The sequence below is a fragment of the Anolis sagrei genome, chromosome 4 (assembly GCF_037176765.1).
Source record: "Anolis sagrei isolate rAnoSag1 chromosome 4, rAnoSag1.mat, whole genome shotgun sequence".
NCBI lineage: Eukaryota > Metazoa > Chordata > Lepidosauria > Squamata > Dactyloidae > Anolis > Anolis sagrei.
The window spans coordinates 72,620,748-72,642,467 of record NC_090024.1 but is presented as its reverse complement, the minus strand read 5'-3'; the positions used below and the strand labels follow the sequence as shown (position 1 = coordinate 72,642,467).

General features: G+C 44.1%; 1 protein-coding gene across 2 annotated transcripts in view; it reads left to right on the top strand.

Moving 5' to 3' along the window:
• The first annotated feature begins 1,889 nt into the window (after nucleotides 1-1,889).
• Nucleotides 1,890-21,720, top strand: part of DIPK1C (divergent protein kinase domain 1C) — a 36,129-nt gene continuing 16,298 nt past the window's right edge. The window contains exon 1 of one of the 2 annotated variants that reach the window (XM_060774981.2): nucleotides 1,890-2,448. In XM_060774981.2, the coding sequence (XP_060630964.2) occupies nucleotides 2,251-2,448 (198 nt within the window). In that variant the 5' untranslated portion in view covers nucleotides 1,890-2,250. The remainder of the gene's footprint in view (nucleotides 2,449-21,720) is intronic. The other variant, XM_060774982.2, reaches the window with a different exon arrangement.

Below are 21,720 nucleotides of genomic sequence, written 5' to 3'. Positions count from 1 at the left end.
ATATCATATGTATTATATGGGCCCCTTGATGGCACCGCGGGTTAAACCACTTAGCTGCTGAACTTGCTGACCGAAAGTTTGGAGGTTTGAATCCAAGGAGCGGTGTGAGCTCCCACTGTTAGACTCAGCATCTGCCAACCTAGCAGTTTGAAAACATGCAAATATGAGTAGATCAATAGGTACTGCTTCTGCAGGAAGGTAGCAGCACTCCATGCAGTCATGCTGGCCACATGACCTTGCAGGTGTCTACGGAAAACTCCAGTTCTTTGGCTTAGAAATTGAGATGAGCACCACCTGCCGAGTCGGACATGACTAGACTTAATGTCAGAATAAACTTTACCTTTACCTTATGTATTATACACACACTCTGAGATATATTTGCTGTAATGTTATGATGTTATATATTCTGTGCCCCAGACTTGTGACAACCCTATTTTAGGGTTTTCTTGACAAGACGTATTCAGATGAGGTTTGCTATGGCTTCCTCTAAGAGTATGTCTTGTCCAAGGTCACCCAGTGTGTTTCCAGGGCTGAGAAGAAATTCACATTCTCATCTTCTATAATCCCATTCTCAGGCTATGGCACCATGCTGTCTCACATTATTTTTTATATATATATAAAGGGTGTCCGCCAAAGATGCATACCCTTTAATAGCTAATAATAGCTATGATGATGATTTGAAGGCTAAGCTAATACATGTATATTAAAGAATAAATGTCATAATAATGATTTAATCAGAGTCACAAATTCCACCTTGAATTGCAATTTTATGGGAAGTACTCAGATTACCAATGGTCATCCCTGTGCAACAATGCACAGCTCACATGGTCAAAGCACAGAGTTGCAAACCTCACCCAAAGTTTCTCTTATAAATTTGTGGCCCTTTTGTACTGTTGGAATCCTTAATCTTATTAAGGAAGTATATTATTTGAGTCCACAGTGTTCTCTGGATGTAGGTGAACTACAGCTCCAAAACTCAAGGTCAATGCCCACCAAACCCTTCTAGTGTTTTCTGTTGGTCAGGGGAGTCCTGTGTGCCAAGTTGGTTCAATTCCATTGTTGGTGGAGTTCAGAATGTTCTTTGATTATAGGTGAACTATAAATCCCAGCAACTACAACTCCCAAATGACAAAATCATGATGGTCACTCCTTGTGTAGTGAGACATTTTGTTGCCAAATTTGGTGTGATTTCGTTCACTGGTTCTTTTGCTTTTAAGGTACTCATTATGCACAGAGCATTTTTATATAGATAGATGATGAAGGGGTCATAGCAAAGTTAACAAGCACTTTTTGGGGGGTGTCAGGAGCGACTTGGGAAACCGCTTCTGGTGTGAGAATTGGCCGTCTGCAAGGGTGTTGCCCAGAGGACGCCTGGATCTTTTAATGTTTTACCATCCTTATGGGAGGCTTCTCTCATGTCGGCACATAGCAGAGAGCTGGAGCTGACAGAGGGTGCTCGTCCACACTCTTCAATGGCTGAGGGGGAAAGGAAAGGGCCTGAGGCTGTTAGGAATGGTAGGAGATGGAGTCCAAAACACCTGGAGGGCCCAAGTTTGCCCATGCTTGGCTGTAGACGCACCCATGGCACCAGTCTTTGGATAGAGCTCAAGATGTGCCTTTCCTGCAGGAGTTACATTTGCCCATGCCTTGTGTGGACGCACTCATGACACGGGTCTTTGGATAGAGCTCAAGATGTGCCTTTCCTGCAGGAGTTACATTTGCCCATGCCTTGTGTGGACGCACTCATGACACGGGTCTTTGGACAGAGCTCAAGATGTGCCTTTCCTGCAGGAGTTGCAAGGGGGCGTGGGGGGGGTCATTGGGGAGCGGCCTCTTTAAAAGTGTCAAGCGGTCCTCTAGATCCTGGAGAGACAGATGAGAGAGGAGAAGAGAGAGGGCGGGGAGGGAGAGAGGGAGGGAGGGAAGCAGCCGAGGCATCCCTTGCTCTCTTCCTCTCGCTCTCCCCGCAGGAGAAAGTTCTCCGGGGCAAAGCTTGGAGAGAGAGCCGCGTGGGAGCTTTTCTTTCGGGGAGCGACGGACCAAAGGAGGCGGGAGGAGGCGGCTTTGCTCTGGGCAAGGCAGAAAGCCCCTTCAAGTCCGCTTCTCATCCGCGCGCTTCCAGGCAAGAAGCAGCAGGAGCGGCATTCCTTCCTTTCCTCTCCGAAGATGCGCTCAGGCTAGACGGAGCCTTCCTTCCTCCTGGCTCGGACTGACTGAGTGACTGATTGACAGGCTGGGGGCTCCTGCGGGATGCCCGCCTGGCAGCGCCTCCGGAGAGGGAGGCTCCGGCTGGTTCTGAGGCGCTGCTCGCTGGCCGCCTGCCTCTTCCTTTGCGCCTGCTGGGCGGCAGGGGGCGCCTTCGTGCTCGCCTTCCTGGCCCGCGGAGGGCTCTTCTTCTTCTCCGGCCGGTGCACTGATGCACACAGCCAACGCATCCTGGCCAGGCTGGTAGGTGAAGCCCTGGGAAGGGGAAGGAGAGGGGCACCCCTGGGAGGCGGAGGGAGGGAACCCCCTTGAACCCCCCTTTTGGAGCCTGAGGGTCTGGTGCAGCATCTGGGAGGGTCTCAAGTTGGCTTTGGTCTGATCTCTTGATCAAGTTGGCTCTGGCTCTGGGGTGTAAGCTGAAAAAGTTATTTTTTTTTTATTTATATCTACTCACTTTTTGGAACCCTCATGGCACAGTGGTTTATAGCATTCAGGGCTGAGCTGCTGAACTTGCTGACCGAACGGTTGCAGGTTCCAATCCAGGAAGTGGCATGAGCTCACACTGTTAGCCCCAGCTTCTGCCAACCTAGCAGTTCGAAAACATGCAAATGTGAGTAGATCAATAGGTACTGCTCAGGTGGGAAGGTAATGATGCTCCATGCAGTCATGCTGGCAACATGACCTAGGAAATGTCTACGGACAATGCCAGCTCTTTGGCTTAGAAATGGAGATGAGCACCAACCCCCAGAATTGGACACAACTATGCCCGCCACATGACCTTTCTTTCTTTCTTTCTTTCTTTCAAACATTTCTACCCCACCCTTCTCAACCCCTGGAGGGACTCAGGGCGGCTTCCAATTGGCAATAATTCAATGCCACATCATAAAATATAGAATAACAAATATAGCAATTAAACATGAACATTAATAAATAAAGATTAAAACAGTATACTTACACTCTGATTAGCTATTGCCAGTCTGGCGGCTGTTTAGCTAGCCATCTACTAATGATTACTCCGCTTAACTTATCCAAATCCTCTTCCATGCCATAGTCAAACATTATCAATTGCCCTTTAACCTGATTGCCCGAAGGCCTGGTCCCACAGCCATGTTTTAACCTTTTTTCTAAAGGTGAGGAGGGATGACAATGACCTAATTTCTCCGGGGAGCAAATTCCACAGGTGGGGGGCCACCACCTACAAGGCCCTGTCCCTCGTCCCCACCAAGTGTGTTTGAGACAAAAGTGGGGAAAAGAGCAGGGGCTCCCCAGAAGATCTTATGCTCCGAGGTGGGACATAGAAGGAGATACGTTTGGACAGGTACGCTGGACCGGAGCTGTATAGGGTTTTATAGGTCAAGACCAGCACTTTGAAGTGTCTACGGACAATGCTGGCTCTTTGGCTTAGAAATGGAGATGGGCACAAACCTCCAGAGTCGGACATGACTGGCCTTAATGTCAGGGAAAAACCTTTACCTCTTACCTTTCTGTGAGTTTCTGTGATAAGCAGTCCCTGAGTTACAAACACCCAACTTACAAATGACTCACAGTTAAGAACGAGGGTGAGACAACAGGAAGTGAGAGAAATCCACCCCTCGGAAGGGAAATTTACTCCTGGAAGAGTGATCATGGGGAAAAGGTGTCTCCACTGAAACTTTATGGGAGCCCCCAGTGGCACAATGGGTTAAACCCTTGTGCCAGCAGGACTGTAGACCGAAAGATCAGAGGTTCATAGAATTATAGAATCAAAGAGTTGGAAGAGTCCTCATGGGCCATCCAGTCCAACCCCCTGCCAAGAAGCAGGAATATTGCATTCAAATCACCCCTGACAGATGGCCAAATGGGGAGAGATCATCCAAATTTATTTATTTATTATTTATTTTATTTACTTTACTTGTATATTGCAGTTTCTCAGCCCAACAGGCGACTCAACGCAGTTTACAACAAGGATAAGAATCAATCAACGATATACAATTTAAAACCATAAAAGCATAATATACAATATTGACATAACAATAGACAACACAATGCATCTCATAACTAGAGTCGTGATCCAATCCGTCGTCCAAATTTCCATTCCTGTAATCATCACATTCATTGCACTGTTTAACCGAATGCCCGTTCAAACATCCAAGTTTTTAATCTTCTTCGGAACACCATTAGCGAGGGGGCTGATCTTACCTCCATAGGAGGGGTGCTCCACAGCCGGGGGGCCACCACAGAAAAGGTGGTGAGAGCGTGGATGAGCTCCCTCTGTCAGCTCCAGTGCCCTATGTGGGGACATGAGAGAAGCCTCCCAGAAGGATGGTAAAACATCAAAACAACTGGGCATCCCCTGGGCAACATCCTTGCAGACAGCAAATTCTCTCACACCAGAAACAATTTGCAGTTTCTCAAATTGCTCCTGACACACACACACAAACTGAAGCGTTATCATCAATTCTTGTTTCTACTACAAGCTGCATTTTTTCAAAATCCAATTATACTAGGCAACAAAATTTGAAGAAAAAAATCTGTTTCTGGTTTCAAAGTGTTATTTGCTGTTTAATTGTGCCGTCCTTACTTTGAAAGTAGTTGCTTATACTCCAGAATCTTTGTTTTTGTTTGCTAGTAAAACCAAATTGTTGTATCGCGAAATGATGCATGTTTAAAAAATGTGTCACCAAGATGAAAAGTCTGGAAAGCTCTGCATTAGAGTTTCCTCCTTGACTTGCTTCTAGATAATTGACTCCTGGTCTCAAAGGTGGCAGAAGTGAAGGTGGCACCCCTCCACTCTTCCCAGTGTACAAGGGTTGATTGTGTAGAGTTGGTTAGGACATTATCTACCATCTGAAAGTAACTGTTAATTGGAAATAGGGGGCTATGTCCTCACCTACCTTGGGTCTATCACTTCACTATGTAACACATTTTTGTTCTTGAGTTTTAAACATCATTTCCCAATTGGTTCCACCATAAAAACATGAAAAGAAATTATTAAACTCCAAAACCTTTGTTTTTGAAGACATCCTGCAGGACATTTTGCTATGTCTCCTGTGCTATGCTAATGACATAACATAACATAATATAATATATTGTATATACATATAATATTTATAATATTATTATGTAATACAATATAATACTACTACTAATAATTATGCAATATTATAATTATATATTTTATATTACATGTAATATTACTAATAATATTACAATATAATGGTATAGTACAATATAGTAATATATAATACTGATATTGTACTATGCTAATAATATAATATATTGTATGTATACATATCTTGTAAGCCCCTCTGAGTCCCCTTCGGGGTGAGAAGGGTGGCATATAAATGTCATAAATAAATATAGTTATTCAATGAATACCTCATATAGTCTCAACAGATTCAATATAGTTTGTGGCAATGACAAAAACAAAGTTTTTGGAATATAACAACTACTTTCAAAGTGAATAGGTAAAGGTAAAGGTAGTCCCCTGACATTAAGTCCAGTCATCTCCATTTCTAAGCCGAAAAGCCAGCGTTGTCCGTAGACACCTCCAAGGTCATATGGCCGGCATGACTGCATTGAGCGCCTTTACCTTCCCACCGGAGCGGTACCTATTTATCTACTCACATTTGCATGTTTTTGAACTGCTCGGTTGGCAGAAGCTAGGGCTGACAGCGGAAGCTCACGCCGCTCCCCGGAATCAAACCTGCGACCTTTCGATCAACAAGCTCAGCAGCTCAGTGCTTTAACCCACTGCGCCACTGGGGGCTCAAAGTAAATACCACACAATTAAACAGTAAATAACACTTTTAAACCAGAAACAGAAAAAAAAATCAAATTTCATTTCATAGTGCAATCTTAGTTTCTCTGGTGACAGGGCTCTACTTTTCATGGATCCAGTCCTACCTGTGGATGAATGAGCCATCCACTACCACAGTCAAGTCAGTTAGAATGTCACATCATTAGATATTTCAGTGGATGCTGTTATTGTTTCACTCTTCGGGAATGGAAGAAGCACTTATGCCGTTTTTGGTCTCCAAGACCAAAATAGGTGTCCCAGGCTTGTCTTACAGACCTTGATAGCAGGGAGATTTGAACCACTTACTGCTCCACTTGAGTAAGCAGGTGGTCGGTTCCTTATATGATGTGTTTGTTCACATTTCTCTTTTTCATCTTTACTGCAAGGAATATGAGGCTGTCCATCTTATCATTTCACCAAGCTTGTGGGGTCCATTGGGCTCAGAGTCCATGACTGCTCCCAGTAGATTCATATACTTCATCACACTAGAGAAAAAAGCATCTTAAAATCCAGTTTCTGCCTTCTGCAGAAATTGGATTTTTGGGGTTTGTAGTTTAGAGAGGAGCCTTTGACAGCCTGGGTAAACTACAAACCTCAGAATTCTGCAGGAGGCAGAAACCAGATTTTCAGTGGATTTTTTTTCTCTAGTGTGATGAAGTAATGGTGAAGGAAGAATTTAAACTGGAGTTCTGTGGTGTTTCATGTATCTGAGGTGGTGAATTTGCCCTTGAGTTTTAATGCAGGCTTTAAAAAGCTTTCCAGAGTGCTGAACTCTAGCTCCAAAATAAGATTGGCACCTTGGAGAGGACTTTTCTAAGTTAGACTTAGGGTTCATCTACAGTGTAGATTTAATGCAGTTTGACACCTCTTTAACCACCGTGGCTCAATGCTATGGGATTCTGGGGTTCATAGTGTGGTGAGGCACCAACAATCTTTGGCAGAGAATTTTAATTACTTTGCAAAACTACAGCTCCTATGACTGCATAGCTTCAAGCCATGGCAGTTAAAGTGGTGTCATACTGCATTCATTTTAAAGTGTAAGTGCACCCTAATTTTGGGAGCATTTTGCTGCCCTCTGACCTGGCAGGTACTAATCAATACTGATGCGCTTTATCCAATCTCAGTTTGACATGCTAACCACAAAACCTACATTCGTTTTCTGCTGCTTCTAGTCATTGTAGTCCAACAGAAAATACTGAAGTTTTATAGTCTCCGAATTAAACCAGCAGCTCAATCCTGGGCATGTTTACTTGAGAGGAAATCCCTTCTGGGTCCAGGTTGTGGTTTGTTCTGCCATAAGCATGCATAGGGTTGCAGTTCCAGCATTATGCTGTGTAACTGCTAAATGAGTTCTTGTGGGAGTAAGCTATACTTTCACGCATAGTTACTTGAGAATAAAGGTCACTGAGTATATTACAATGATTATTGAATGTGCATGCATAGCAGCAAGCTGGAAGTGTCAATCTTAGTGGAGAGGAAGGAAGAGCAAGGAGGAAATGCAGATATATGAAAAATCTGCAGGAGGATGAACCTCATTTAAAGACAAATAGGAAGTAATGTTCTTGCAATAATTTTGATCACATGATTTGTGTCACTAAGGAGAATATTTCAGTGTTAAGTCTGAAAAACAAGAGCTGTTTGAAGTTTCCCCATATTTTTGCATTCTAGATATTGGGGGTTAAATACATTAGCAGAGATGACTGAAAAGGCATCTGTACATGTTCTGAGAAGTTTAGAAACTGGGTTGCACATAAGGGCATACTACAAAGACTGCCCAATAGGAATGCAAATGTCTTTGTGTCCACTTATGATATTCCCATGAATTTCATAGGCTACCCCCACCCCCCAAATATAGCTTATTGTACCATTGCCAGCCTACTATCCAAGTACTAACCAGGGATGGTCATGCTTAGCTTCCAAGATCAGACAAAATCTGATACCTTTAGAGTATTTAGGCAGGAGCAGGAACACAAAACTATCACAGTCTGAATAAAGAAACACTAAGGTATTTAAATCTAATGAATGCAGCTAATAAAATATTAAAATACTAGCAGTAATTTCTTAGGTTATGTTCCCTTGGAAGTAAGTGGCACTTAATAACTGAATTTAGTGGTACTTCCTCCCAATTAAGTGTCCATAGATTTGCCAACTTAGACTACAATCCTATATTAATGTATCTGGAAGTAAGCCCTATTAGATACAAAAGAATTTAATTCTGAGTAGATATGTATAGTAGTGCTCTTTGTGTTCATCTTATTGTTGACATTCACCAGTACATACTAAAAACGATCAACTTAGGGCCCCTCCATAAACCATATAACTCAGAATATCAAGGCAGATAATCCACAATATCTGCTTTGATTATCTGGATTATCTGAGTCCACACTGCCATATAATTCAGTTCAAAACAGATAATGTGCGATTTTATACAGCTGTGTGGATGGGGTTTAAGTATTGAGCACTTGAGGAAAAACTCAGTGAGAAGAGGAGAAGCTTATGGTTACCAGAAGAAACATTGCTAGGATATTGCAGTACAGCTGGTAGTGTTCTTGGAAGAAGGGCAGTGAATCTGCTCTGGCTTAAATTATGAACTTTAAAGAAGCCATTTAAGGTCCTGCAACCTAGCCACCAAATTGTTCAGCTAGCTCTTTTAAGGTTCAGATTCTGAGCCCTTCCACACAGCCCTATGTCCCAGAATATCAAGGCAGAAAATTCCACAATATCTGCTTTGAACTGGGTTATCTGAGTACATACTCAGATAATGTGGGATTTTCTGCCTTGATATTCTGGGATACAGGGCTGTATGGAAGGGCCCTAAATCCCAGTAGGATGTACTACCTCAATAACATTGGAAATACTAGCCACTATTGGAGTACTGCCCAGTATCTCTCAAAGTTAATATGTTGAGCACATCTTCCAAAGGAGGTAGAAATTTTGGTGGAGAGAGCTATTGCCATGGCTCATGAGACTTTTAGTTTTACAAGGCCTTCTTTGCCAAATAGTGCTGGTACCTCTCCAAACTACAACTCCTATATTTCCAAAGCATTGAGCCATGGCAGTTAAAGTATTGTCATACTGCATTAATTCTATATAGATTCACCTTATGACTCTCGAAACCCTAGTTTGAATCCCAGCTCAGCCATGGGTGACCTTGGGTAAGTCATATTCTCTCAGCCTCAGAGAAAGGTAAAGGCAAGCCCTCTTTGAACAAAGTTGCCAAGAAGCCTGTAATGGGTTGGCCTTAAGGCAGGCTGAAGCCCCTCAAGCGCCCCCCCCCCCAAATTCTCATGGCGGTTTGCGAAAAGGCCTTACTGGTGCATTATTTAAACTGTTATGTTTATTCATATCATGATCTGATCACCATACTCAATATATCCCATATGCATGGGGGTATTGGGGTAATGATACAAAAGGTTTGCTAGGCTAGACCCTCTTTCACTCAGACTCAGCCCCCCCCCCCGAAACTCAGCCCCCCCCCCAAACCCCCCCCTGAAAAAAATTCACCCCCCCCCCCAAAATGAAATCCTGGCTACGGGCCTGCCTTAAGGTCACCATAAGATGGAAAGGACTTCGAGGAACACAATAATAATTGTCCACTTTTTAAAAAAAGCACTGAAGGTTACTTTGTTAGTTAGTTAGATGATTCAAGTATTTTATTTATTTATTCTAAGATTGATTTTTAAACATATATAGCTTACGGTTCTATTTGGAAGTAACCTTGAATATTTATTTGTGTATTTTTACAAGAACTCAGGATTTACTAAGTAAACAAATATATTGCAACTCATGGTCACACAATGAATTTGATTGATGGCAGATTCAGGGTGGAGAAAAAGGAGTATTTGTTCCCATGACTGAAATATGGCATTCATTACTACAAGATGTGACACAGGTTAGGGGAGAATGAGCACAAACTAAGAAGATGGATCTATCGGCAGTTCTTGGCTCTGATAACTAAATGTAATAGATGTAGCTCCTGAAAAATGAGGCAAATGAGGGCTGTCTTCATAGTAGAATCTTAAGACACAAAAGTCTTGTTCTGTTCTGAATCAAATTGTAGTTGGAGTTCTGGGTATCACTTTGTAGGAAGGACATTGACAAATTCTGGTACATCCAGAGAACAGAATTCAGGATGGCAAAGAGTTGAAAACCAAGTTCTTGGAAAGGTCATCAGTTTGTAGTGTAGAGATTAGGAGGAATTTGTTTTGGATTTTGATTTTTTTCCAAATTTTGGAATACCTTGTATTTGCATGTACATAAAAAGGTAAAGGCTTTCCTTTGACATTAAGTATTGTTGTGTCTGACTCTTGGGGGTGGTGGTAGTGGTGGTGCTCATTTCCATTTCTAAGCCGAAGAGCTGGCATTGTCCGAAGACACCTTCAAGGTCATGTGGCCGGCATTACTGAATGGAGCACGATTACCTTCCCTCTGGAGTGGTACCTATTAATCTACTCACATTTGCATGCTTTCAAACTGCTAGGTTGACAGAAGCTAGGGCTAACAGTGGGAGCTCACCCTGCTCCCCGGATTTGAACTGCCAACCTTTCAGTCGGCAAGTTCAGCAGCTCAGCAGTTTAACCTGCTGCACCACCGGGGGCATGTACATACCTAATGAAGCAGGAATTAAGTCCTTGATATTAGATCGCGGCATGGAGGGGGGGAGGTGTTCCACTAGCCGAGGGGCCCCCATAGAGGTCGTGGTGGGAAGGAGGAGATGCGGAAGAAGGAGACCTCTAATTCGGCCTAATTTGGACCGCTTATCTAAATTAACAATTCCCAACCGGTCTCCTAAGGTAAATTGGTGTAACCAGGTGAGCGGGCCCTCGGGATTGAAGGTGGTGCTGCTGAACGCCAGATTTGTCAACGGAAAAACGACCTGGATTCAGGACCTAATCCTGGAGGAGCGGGCAGATCTGGCGTGCATTACGGAGACCTGGTTGGATGAAGCTGGAGGTGTAAATCTGACCCAGCTTTGCCCTCCAGGCTTCTCCGTACAGCACCAACCGAGATCCGGAGGACGGGGAGGCGGGGTCGCAGTGATCTATAGAGATTCCATCCATCTGACCAGGAGCCCCATCCCGCAGACCACAAATTTTGAATGCGTCCACCTGAGGGTGGGTGACCGGGACAGAATAGGGATTCTGTTAGTGTACCGTCCACCTCGCTGCACTACAGTCTCCCTACCTGAGCTAGCGGGGGTGGTCTCGAGCCTGGCGTTGGAGTCCCAACGGCTTCTTGTGCTGGGGGACTTCAACATCCATGCCGAGGCGACCCTCACAGGAGCGGCTCAGGACTTCATGTCCGCCATGGCAACCATGGGGCTGTCCCAACAAATAACTGGCCCCACCCACTGTGCTGGACATACATTGGACTTGGTTTTCTGCCAGGGATGGGAGCAGGGTGGCGGTGTGGAGGAGTTGTCCATCTCTCCGTTGCCGTGGACTGACCACTTCCTGATCAGATTTAGACTCACTGCGCCCCCTAACCTCCGCAAAGGTGGAGGACCCATTAAGATGGTCCGCCCCAGGAGGCTTATGGATCCGAATGGATTCCTGACGGCTCTTGGGGACTTCCCCGCCACCTCGGCAGGTGACCATGTCGAGGCCTTGGTCGCTCTCTGGAATGGGGAGATGGCCAGGGCAATTGACATGATCGCTCCGGAACGTCCCCTCTCAAGTAACCGAGCTAAACCATCTCCTTGGTTCACTGAGGAGTTGGCAGCGATGAAGCGAAGGAAGAGGGAACTAGAGAGCGTGTGGCGCTCAGACCCAAGCGAGCCAAATCGAGCACGGTTTGTGTCCTTTTTAAGGGCATACGCCGCGGCAATAAAAGCCGCAAAGAAAACTTTCTTTGCGGCCACTATTGCGTCTGCAAAAAAACGTCCGGCGGAGTTGTTTCGGATTGTCAGAGGTCTTTTGACTCCCACCACCTCAGGTGGGAGCCCTGACAATTCGGCCACGCGCTGTGAAGCATTTGCTCGGTTCTTTGCAGACAAAGTCGCTTTGATCCGTTCTGGGCTGGACACCACATTAAATGCAGTCTCTGTGGATGTGACACGAGCGCCTGCTTGTCCTATTTTGATGGATTCTTTTCAGTTTGTGAAGCCCGAGGATGTGGACAAGATACTTGGAGGAATGAGGCCCACCACGTCCATCCTAGACCCCTGCCCATCCTGGCTTCTGAGGGAGGCCAGAGGGGGATTGGCTGAGTGGGTAACGGTGGTGGTTAATGCCTCCCTTCGGGAAGGCAAGATTCCAGCGAGCCTAAAACAGGCTATTATAAAGCCGCTGTTGAAGAAACCATCACTGGACCCCACTAAATTTGACAACTTTCGGCCTGTTTCCAATCTTCCCTTTTTGGGCAAAGTCATGGAAAGCGTGGTAGCTTCACAACTCCAGGTACTCTTGAGAGACACGGATTATCTGGATCCGGCACAGTCTGGTTTCAGACCGGGACATGGTACCGAGACGGTCTTGGTCGCCTTAGTGGATGATCTGCGCCGGGAGCTAGACAGGGGGAGTGTGTCCCTGTTGGTGCTCCTGGACCTCTCAGCGGCCTTCGATACCGTCGACCACGGTATCCTTCTGGGGCGCCTTGCGGGAGTGGGTCTTGGGGGCACTGCTCTGCAGTGGCTCCAGTCATTCCTGGAGGGACGGACCCAGAAGGTGTTATTGGGGGACTCCTGTTCAACTCCACAGCCTTTGACCTGTGGGGTTCCTCAGGGTTCTATCCTGTCCCCCATGCTGTTTAATATCTACATGAAGCCGCTGGGTGAGATCATCCGGAGTTTCGGGGTGCGGTGTCATCTGTACGCAGATGATGTCCAGCTCTGTCACTCCTTCCCACCTGCTACTAAGGAGGCTGTCGAAGTCCTGAACCGGTGCCTGGCCGCTGTAATGGTCTGGATGAGGGCGAACAAACTGAAATTAAATCCAGACAAGACAGAGGTACTCCTGGTCAGTCGCAAGGCAGAGCAGGGTATAGGGTTACAGCCTGTGCTGGATGGGGTCGCACTCCCCTTGAAGGCGCAGGTTCGCAGCTTGGGTGTAACCCTGGACTCATCGTTGAGCCTGGACCCCCAGGTTTCAGCGGTGACCAGGGGAGCATTTGCACAGCTTCGGCTTGTGCGCCAGCTGCGCCCGTACCTTGGGAAGTCTGACTTGGCCACGGTGGTACATGCTCTGGTCACATCCCGCCTTGACTACTGCAACGCTCTCTACGTGGGGCTGCCCTTGAAGACGGCCCGGAAGCTGCAGCTAGTCCAGCGCGCGGCAGCCATGTTGTTAACAGGAGCAGGACGCAGGGAGCATACAACGCCCTTGTTGTCCCAGCTCCACTGGCTGCCGATTTGCTACCGGGCCCAATTTAAGGTGCTGGTGTTATCCTACAAAGCCCTAAAAGGTTCCGGCCCAAAATACCTTGTGGACCGCATCTCGGCCTACGAGCCCACGAGGACCTTGAGATCATCTGGGGAGGCCCTTCTCTCGATCCCGCCTGCCTCACAGGCACGTCTGGCGGGGACGAGAGAGAGGGCCTTCTCGGTGGTGGTCCCCCGGCTGTGGAACTCCCTCCCTGCTAACATCAGACAGGCCCCCTCCCTCATGGCCTTTCGTAAGGGCCTGAAGACTTGGCTCTTCGAGCAGGCTTTCAACTAAATGCTACGTTACGGGTAATGACAACCGGATTGAACTATGACTACGAGATTGACTATGATTCCATAAATATGACGGAGCGGATTTTTAGTGTAAGTTAGATGTTATGTATTAGTGATGTTAATTGTTGTTCTGATTCCTTTGTAAAGTGTCCTTTTTGTACTGTACACCGCCGCGAGTCGCCCTAGGGCTGAGAGCGGCGGTTAACAAATGCAAGAAATAAAATAAAATAATAAATAATGAAATAGAATCCAATTCTTGAGATAACGTTCATCTCTGTTTCTTATACAGTACTCCTTATATTATACACATAGCCTGAGGTTATGTACACAATATTTTAAATAATTTTATTCATGAAACAAAGTTTGTGTATATTGAACCTTAGAATATGAACGTGTCATTATTTCAACCACCCATGTGCACAATTGTAGACTTGGAGTATTTTAGATTTTGGAAATCCAGATATAGGATTCTCATTCTGTGCCTTTTGAAATATTAGATGGGCTTTCACTGAAAGCATGTGTGAACATGCTGAGTATGGACACTGGATAGGACTCCAGATTTGTGCTCCATTGCTCCAAAGGGCAGAACAAACAGCAACAGATGCAAGGCTTAAGGAAGCAGATTTCGGGTTGTATATTAGGTGAATAATCCTAATTGTGAGAAAAGTTGAGCCAAAAAAAAAACCTGCCTCAAGAGATGGTAAGATCTTCTTCACATGTGGCATTTTAGAAGAAGCTGAATGACCACCTGCCAGAGATGCTGTGGTTGCACCTTGTAGTGGAAAGATTGCATTCCAAGAGGATTAGACTAGATGATCTCTAGGAAACTTTCCAACTCAGTCATTCTAACTGCATAGAAAATGCCCACAATATGTCAGTAGCTTAAAGGAGACAAGAACAAGGAAGGGCCATTGCCTTTTGTCTTGCTTGTGGATTTCTCACAGGAATGAAAATCCATCTTCCTTTTCCAAAGCAATGCAGAGCAAGAGCCCATCCACTTCAGGGCGTTGAAGTGGATGGGTTTTTGCTCTGATCCAGTTAGACTATTCTTAGTCAGACCTTTTGCAGCAATATCCTTTTTCCAATCAAAAAGAGATATTTTTGTACACTTACCAGAAAGCCTCATAACAAGAGGTCTCATGGGAGGGATAAAAAGCTTGTGCCAGCAGGCCAAATGTGGACAAATTATTTATTTAACAGCCTTTGCTAGTAATTTTAAACCACTATTTTAAGAGCAGAGAAACCCAAAACGCAACATAGGTCATCATGGTGTAGTGTTCAGTATGTCCAATTAGGATTGGGAGACCTGGGTTGAAATCTGTATTCTGATGTAGATCTTGCTGAGCAACCATGAGCCTAAACTACTTCTCAGCCTAATCTGCCTCATGGGATGATGTGAGGAGAGAAGGGAGAGTAGAAAGAGTCATGCCTCCATTTTATGTTCCTTGGAGAAACCACAGAGTTGCAATGCAATCAGGTTAACATCAAGTTGTAATCATTGAGGGTTTTGCTCAGTCTCCTCTTTAGAGGGTATAAGGATTATGACTATGGAATGTACAGTATAGGATTAACCCTTTGTCCATGGTGAATTCCCAGTATGATTGGGATTGTAAAATATCTCATGCTATGACCCAATTATGAGACCCGACCTTGAACACAGGCCAGAAATTCCAACTAGTTGAACAGATCATGTGTTCAGACCAAAACTATGCAGTTCAAGACCACAGCAGGATTCAAATACTAGAGGTGTGCAATTTGGCCAAAGGCATGTCATTTTGGGATCCATTGTTGACTGATCCCTCATTCAGTTTACCAGGAAGATAGTCAAATCGGAAGGGATGTTGCTGTTTTCATTCGGCAAGGATTCGGCTCACTGGCTACAATGGGAAACTTAAAATCCCCAATCCTCAGTTATTTTAAAGCCTATCTGCATGAAACCTACCTCGGTTTTATTTATTTATTTATTTATTTATTTATTTATACGCTTGTATACCGCTAATATCTCAGCCTAAGTCGGCGACTCATTGCGGTTTACAACATTTAAAAAACAGTATTCAATTTAAAAGCATAAAACAACATATACAGTACAAATTATTGGGCCACCAATAAAAATCCTACGCATCTCGTAACTGAAATCGCAATCCAAGATTCGTCGTCCATGATTACCAATCCTTAGTCATCAAAATTCGTTGCAACGGATTAACCGAATGCTTGTTTAAACATCCATGTCTTCAATCTCTTCCGAAACATCATCAGCGAAGAAGCTGATAGTACCTCTATGGGGAGGGTGTTCCAAAGCCGAGGGGCCACCACAGAAAAGGCCCTGTCTCTCGTTCCCGCCAGCCGCACTTGTGAAGCCGGCGGGATAGAGAGCAGGGACTCCCCAGAAGATCTTAGGGTCCTGGTGGGCTGATAGGCTGAGATACGTTCGGATAGATAAGTTGGGCCAGAACCGTTTAGGGCTTTAAAGGCCAACGCCAGCATTTTGAATTGAGCCCGGTAGCAGATCGGCAGCCAGTGGAGCTGGTGCAGCAGAGGAGTTGTATGCTCCCTGCGCCCCGCTCCAGTTAGTATCATGGCTGCCGCCCGTTGGACTAATTGGAGCTTCCGGGCTGTCTTCAAAGGCAACCCCACGTAGAGAGCGTTGCAGTAGTCAAGACGGGATGTAACCAGAGTGTGGACTACCGTGGCCAAGTCAGACTTCCCAAGGTACGGTCGCAGTTGGCGCACAAGTTTTAACTGTGCGAATGCTCCCCTGGTCACCGCCGAAACCTGGGGTTTCAGGCTCAGCGATGAGTCCAGGATCACACCCAAACTGCGAACCTGCGTCTTCAGGGGGAGTGCGACCCCGTCCAACACAGGCTGTAACCCTATACCCTGTTTGGCCTTGCGACTAACCAGGAGTACCTCTGTCTTGTCTGGATTCAATTTCAATTTGTTCGCCCCCATCCAGACCGTCACAGCGGCCAAGCACCGGTTCAGGACCTCGACAGCCTCCTTAGTAGCAGGTGGGAAGGAGTGACAGAGTTGGACATCATCTGCGTACAGATGACATCGCACTCCGAAACTCCGGATGATCTCGCCCAGCGGCTTCATGTAGATGTTAAACAACATGGGAGACAGGGTTTTAGACCCCATTTACAACTGCAGGCCTGACAAGTTTCAAAACAATTCACCAATCTACTGATTTTTTAGAATTATTTTAAGTTTTAACTGTAACATTTTTAAAAATAAGACCAATTGCAAGAGAGGGTTCTGGGAATTGTAGTCACCGGTTGTGTCCATTCACAGCCAATCAAAGCATGGACACAACCAGGCCTTTTATTGGCTGAGAAACACACACAGAGAGAAACTTCAATTCCCATCATGCTCCGAGAGGACTTTTCATTGCCCACCCTATGCAAGTGTTGCTGGGAAAGTGCATTCCCAGCAGGGGGGATGCTTCTTCTGAAGAGAGAAAAGGTAAGGCAGATCCCTGCCTCAGGTATATTGCAGGCTTAACTTCTCCAGGAACCAACAAAATCTGGCTCCCTTAATTGGTTTTGCCAGGCTTTGCAGCTCCCTCCTCCCCATTCTGTTTTCGGCTATTACTGTACATAAAACGGACCCCCAAATAATTTTCGTTCAAAGTGATTCAGGCCCAAGTATATTAAATACTACTACTACTACTACTACATTTACTGAATTCACAAGTTCAGGTATTATAACCAGTAATGGCTACTATAGCTCCCTTGGCGAGCAGTCTAGGTTTTATTGCAAACTTCAGAGGAGTTAACCAAGGCGCTATACCTAATTTGAGCCTAGTGTTCAAAACCTTGGAAAGTTCCTCTACAACTCAAAGGTTTACTGTCCTGTTGACATGGAAGCCATAAGCTTCCCCCTGGCTGTAGCAAGTAATTTAGACCAAAGCTTTAAATTTTTTACTGAACATATTCTATGTTTCGACTGGATTATCCCTCTTTTTGGGTTGGCTATAGATAATGATAATGCCTTACCCCTGCACAATGGATGGAAGATAATCCATCATTTGTGAGACAACCTTGCTCTAGCAAATAGCTGCAACCCATATTCCTGGCTTCTTTTTTTAAAAAAAAAATCAGGAGAGATATGTGCTTCAGCCCTGGGATATATCAATACTACACAATTATAGCACTTTGAAACTGCTTTAATCATGGTTCCATCCTATTTGGAATCCCGGGATGTTAAGTTTTGTGAGTTAGTTAGAATTCCGTGCTGCAATTTGGGTGAAGACATAAGAGCTGCACAGGAGAGAATTCTAAGTGTTTCATCAGACTGCAGAAATCTCTAGAATGGAGCCAGGATCATTAAAATGGTATCAAAGGGATGCAATTATGTAGTGTGGTCACATTCTGACAGAACGGGGTAGGAATGCACTGCCTTGGGAAAGGAAGATGGATTTTCATTGCTTGCTGCTTGAATGCAACAGAAAACAGTTCCTTAATGTTCAGCCAGCAACAGGCATGGCAACACATGAATCCCATTTTTGACATGTGCCTTTCTTTGTCATTTGTCTTGTTCCACTGCTGTGTTGTTGTTGTTCTGTTGTGTGTCTTTAGGTTGCTTCTGACTTATCACAACTATCATAGAGTTTTCTGGGCAAGATTTGTCCACAGAGGGTTTGGACCCTTCCATACAGCCATATAACCCAGAATATCAAGGCAGAAAATCCCATAATATCTGCTTTTAACTTGGTTATCTGATTCCACACGACCATATATTCCAGTTCAAAGCAGAAAATGTGTGGTTTTATTTAGCTGTGTGGAAGGGGCCTCAGTCTTTGCCTTTCTCTAAGGCTGAGAGAGAGAGACTTCGGGCCAACCATGGTTGAGTGGAGATTAAAACTCTGGTCTCCAGAGCCATTGTCCAATGTTCAGCCCACTATAACATCTTGGCTTCTTCCATGCTGAATTGTAACCAATACATGATAAGCAACCAGTCTTTTGATTGGAACCTTATGAGAGCCATAAATGTCTGAGATTGAGAATGGGAAGGATGTGAATGTTTTGAGATGGAAGGCGCTGGGAGACAGGCTTTCCACACTGATGCTTGAGGTGTGGGTAAAAGAACAAAAGAAGTCAAACTGCTGATTAAGGGAAATAATATGCTGCTTGCAAAGCATTTGCCACCGTGACTGCGTTTTATACCTTTTAGGCAGCAGTTACTGTCAATTATATAAGACAGAGCATCCTGCAGCTGAGTGTGGGAGATAAAATATTTTAGAGGCAGATGGCAATGAAGACTTTTGGTTTCCCAGTGGACAGAGATGTTAGACTGGTCAGCTAGAACTCCTGTAATCCATATCCAACTCCACTGATCTAAGAAAAAAGATGAGTTACTATTTTAGATTAGTCAGTAAAAGATGTTGGAGCATGTAAAATCAGTTGGTGAATGTGTTAACTTAAAAATGCAAAACCCAAATCTGATTGGTTGGGCCATGCCCGAGAGGCTAGCTGAGCCTGGGAGTTTTGGCAACAGTTACATTTTTAGGTTTTCTGTGCAGGGAGCTTACCAAGTCAGTTTTGTATTTCTGCTTCTGGGCTGCTGGAAGAAGGTCCTTCACATGGACACCTAAGGACCATTTGAATCTCTCTTAAAAGGACATTGTGTGAGTCAATCTAACTGTTCACATGACTATATATATGTTGCTCTGCATTATTTACTGATCATATCTTTTCTCTAGCAAGACAGTGTATGGATTGGTAAAGACATGAGTTACGCGTGATTTTCATTCCATCACAAAAAAGTTCTTCTTTATTAATTGTGATGCACTGAAATATAACACATGTCATTGTACTTTTAAACACAGAATCTCATTTTGAAATAAATTTATGATCTGTTAGGAGTGCTTGATTGTGATTTTCTGCATGGTAGGGGGCTGGACTGGATGGCCCTTGTGGTCTCTTCCAGTTCTATAATTCTGTGATTCTAAGGGCCCTTCCACATATCCATATAACCCAGAACATCAAGGCAGAAAATCACACAATATCTGCTTTGAACTGGATTATCTGAGTCCACACTGCCATATATTCCAGGTCAAAGCAGATAATGTGGGATTTTATTCAGCTGTGTGGAAGGGGCCTAAGATAAACCAACATTTTTATTTCAATATTTTCTATTACACACAAATATATAAAAAACAGAAGCATAATATTAATAAATAGTAGTGTCTTTCTAGCGATCCTTCATTGCACAATGTTCCTTTGGGTCAAAAGGCATAGAGCATGTATTTGGTATACATAAAAATTAAAAATGGAATATCTGAATGATATGGTTGTCATTTGAGATATGACTTATGGGCATTTCTGTGTTTCATAATGGTGAGATTGACTGTAACCTGAGATATATATTTTTTTACTTTCTAGAGGAAATAGAAAGGGTTAAAATAACAAGCTGAATTCTTTTCTTTTTTAAATAGCTTTTGTTAAATGGGAAAGGGAGCTTAATGGAAATTAAATAATCTATTACTGCAGCAAGCTATTGATGACTATAAATTTCCCTGCGTTCTGCATAATAAACGAAGACAAATTATGTGCAGCAGTGTAGCAGCCTTGCCAACTTCTTGGAAAGCGTAAGGGGACTGAATTCTTTTCTTCTGACAGGCAGCTGTGAAGCTTGGATACCTCAGAAATAGGGAATATTTTCCGCTTCCTCCAGAGCAAAGCTGGAAGTCCAGAATAATTCTGATGTATCTGACGTAACTTTGAGAATCACACCCGCATTATTTTCTTTGGCTCATATCCTAACTTGAATCCCAGAAGTGGAAAAGCTGTTTACAGCTTTGTCCATAAACCAGATAAGCCAGAGTACTTTTTCATTTAAGCCAGTTCAGTCCTATAAGAATTAAACAGCCTTTGCTTCAAAGAGACTAGTTGGAGGGGTTTGGGATGAATCCATGGCAGAATTATACAGGGTGTTTGCAGGTCTGTTCCATAAATTGTTAAGCAAATTAAATGCTTTGAGTCTGATTTTTTTTCCAAAAAGAACACTGTAGTCATTTGTAACTTCAGCCTGGTCCTTTTGCTCGATAGTTGATTGCTTGTTTTTTAGCCTAACAGAAGTATTCGCTGCTTTTTAAATTTACGTCAAAGAAGTGCTGGGTGGTTAAAAAATACAAAGAGAATGTAAACAATTATAACAATGGATAATGACTTGCTTTTGGAATTGGGTCTAAAACAGATGTTCAGGCATTTACTCAAATATATATTTACTCAAATGCTTCACGCTGGGCTACTTGCATCAGTGAACAGCTTCAGGCAAAACCACTGCTATTATTATGATCCAGTTTTTGTGTGTCTACACACAGAGTTTTGCAGAGGCATAACTAGAAAAGGCTTTTACAATTTTATGCATTCTATTGTTCATGTTCTTTGGTTTAGCCGTAGGCATTCATGACCTTAGGAGACTCTGAGGACTCTAGAGATTGGTAGGGTATGCAAATTAATTCCAGGGGAAAATATATATTTGGAACCATGTTTCATAATTGGGAACATTTGGGTAACATTTGACATTCTTTATCTTTGATTGATATATATAGACTGTGACATGGTCAGAGCTTCCCAAGACAGGAACTCTGAAAAACTCATGTCCTCAATATTTGTCCATTGTCATCACATCAGATTTGACTTGTGGCAATCCTATGAAAGAATGGGGAAATTGTTTGAGTGTGGGGCTAGGACTCTGGAAAACTAGGGGTTAAATACCTCTTTGCTATTAAAAAGTGGCCAACAAACATCGGAGTGGTATCAAGTGGATGAGATGTATTAATGAGGAAGTAAAAACAAGCTAGGAATGTCCACAGCACTTTGCTTTGGCCTGCACCTCCAGGGACAAGTCATTGGATACTCCACCACAGACATCAGAAGAGCTGCAAGACCAACAACAAGCCATGAGAGTAAAGACAAAGATCCACACAGAGGAAAAGTGTTCTTGCCATACATCATAGAATCATAGAATCAAAGAGTTGGAAGAGACCTCATGGGCCATCCAGTCCAACCCCCTGCCAAGAAGCAGGAATATTGCATTCAAATCATCAAGGGAACTACTGACCGCATAGGGAAGCTGA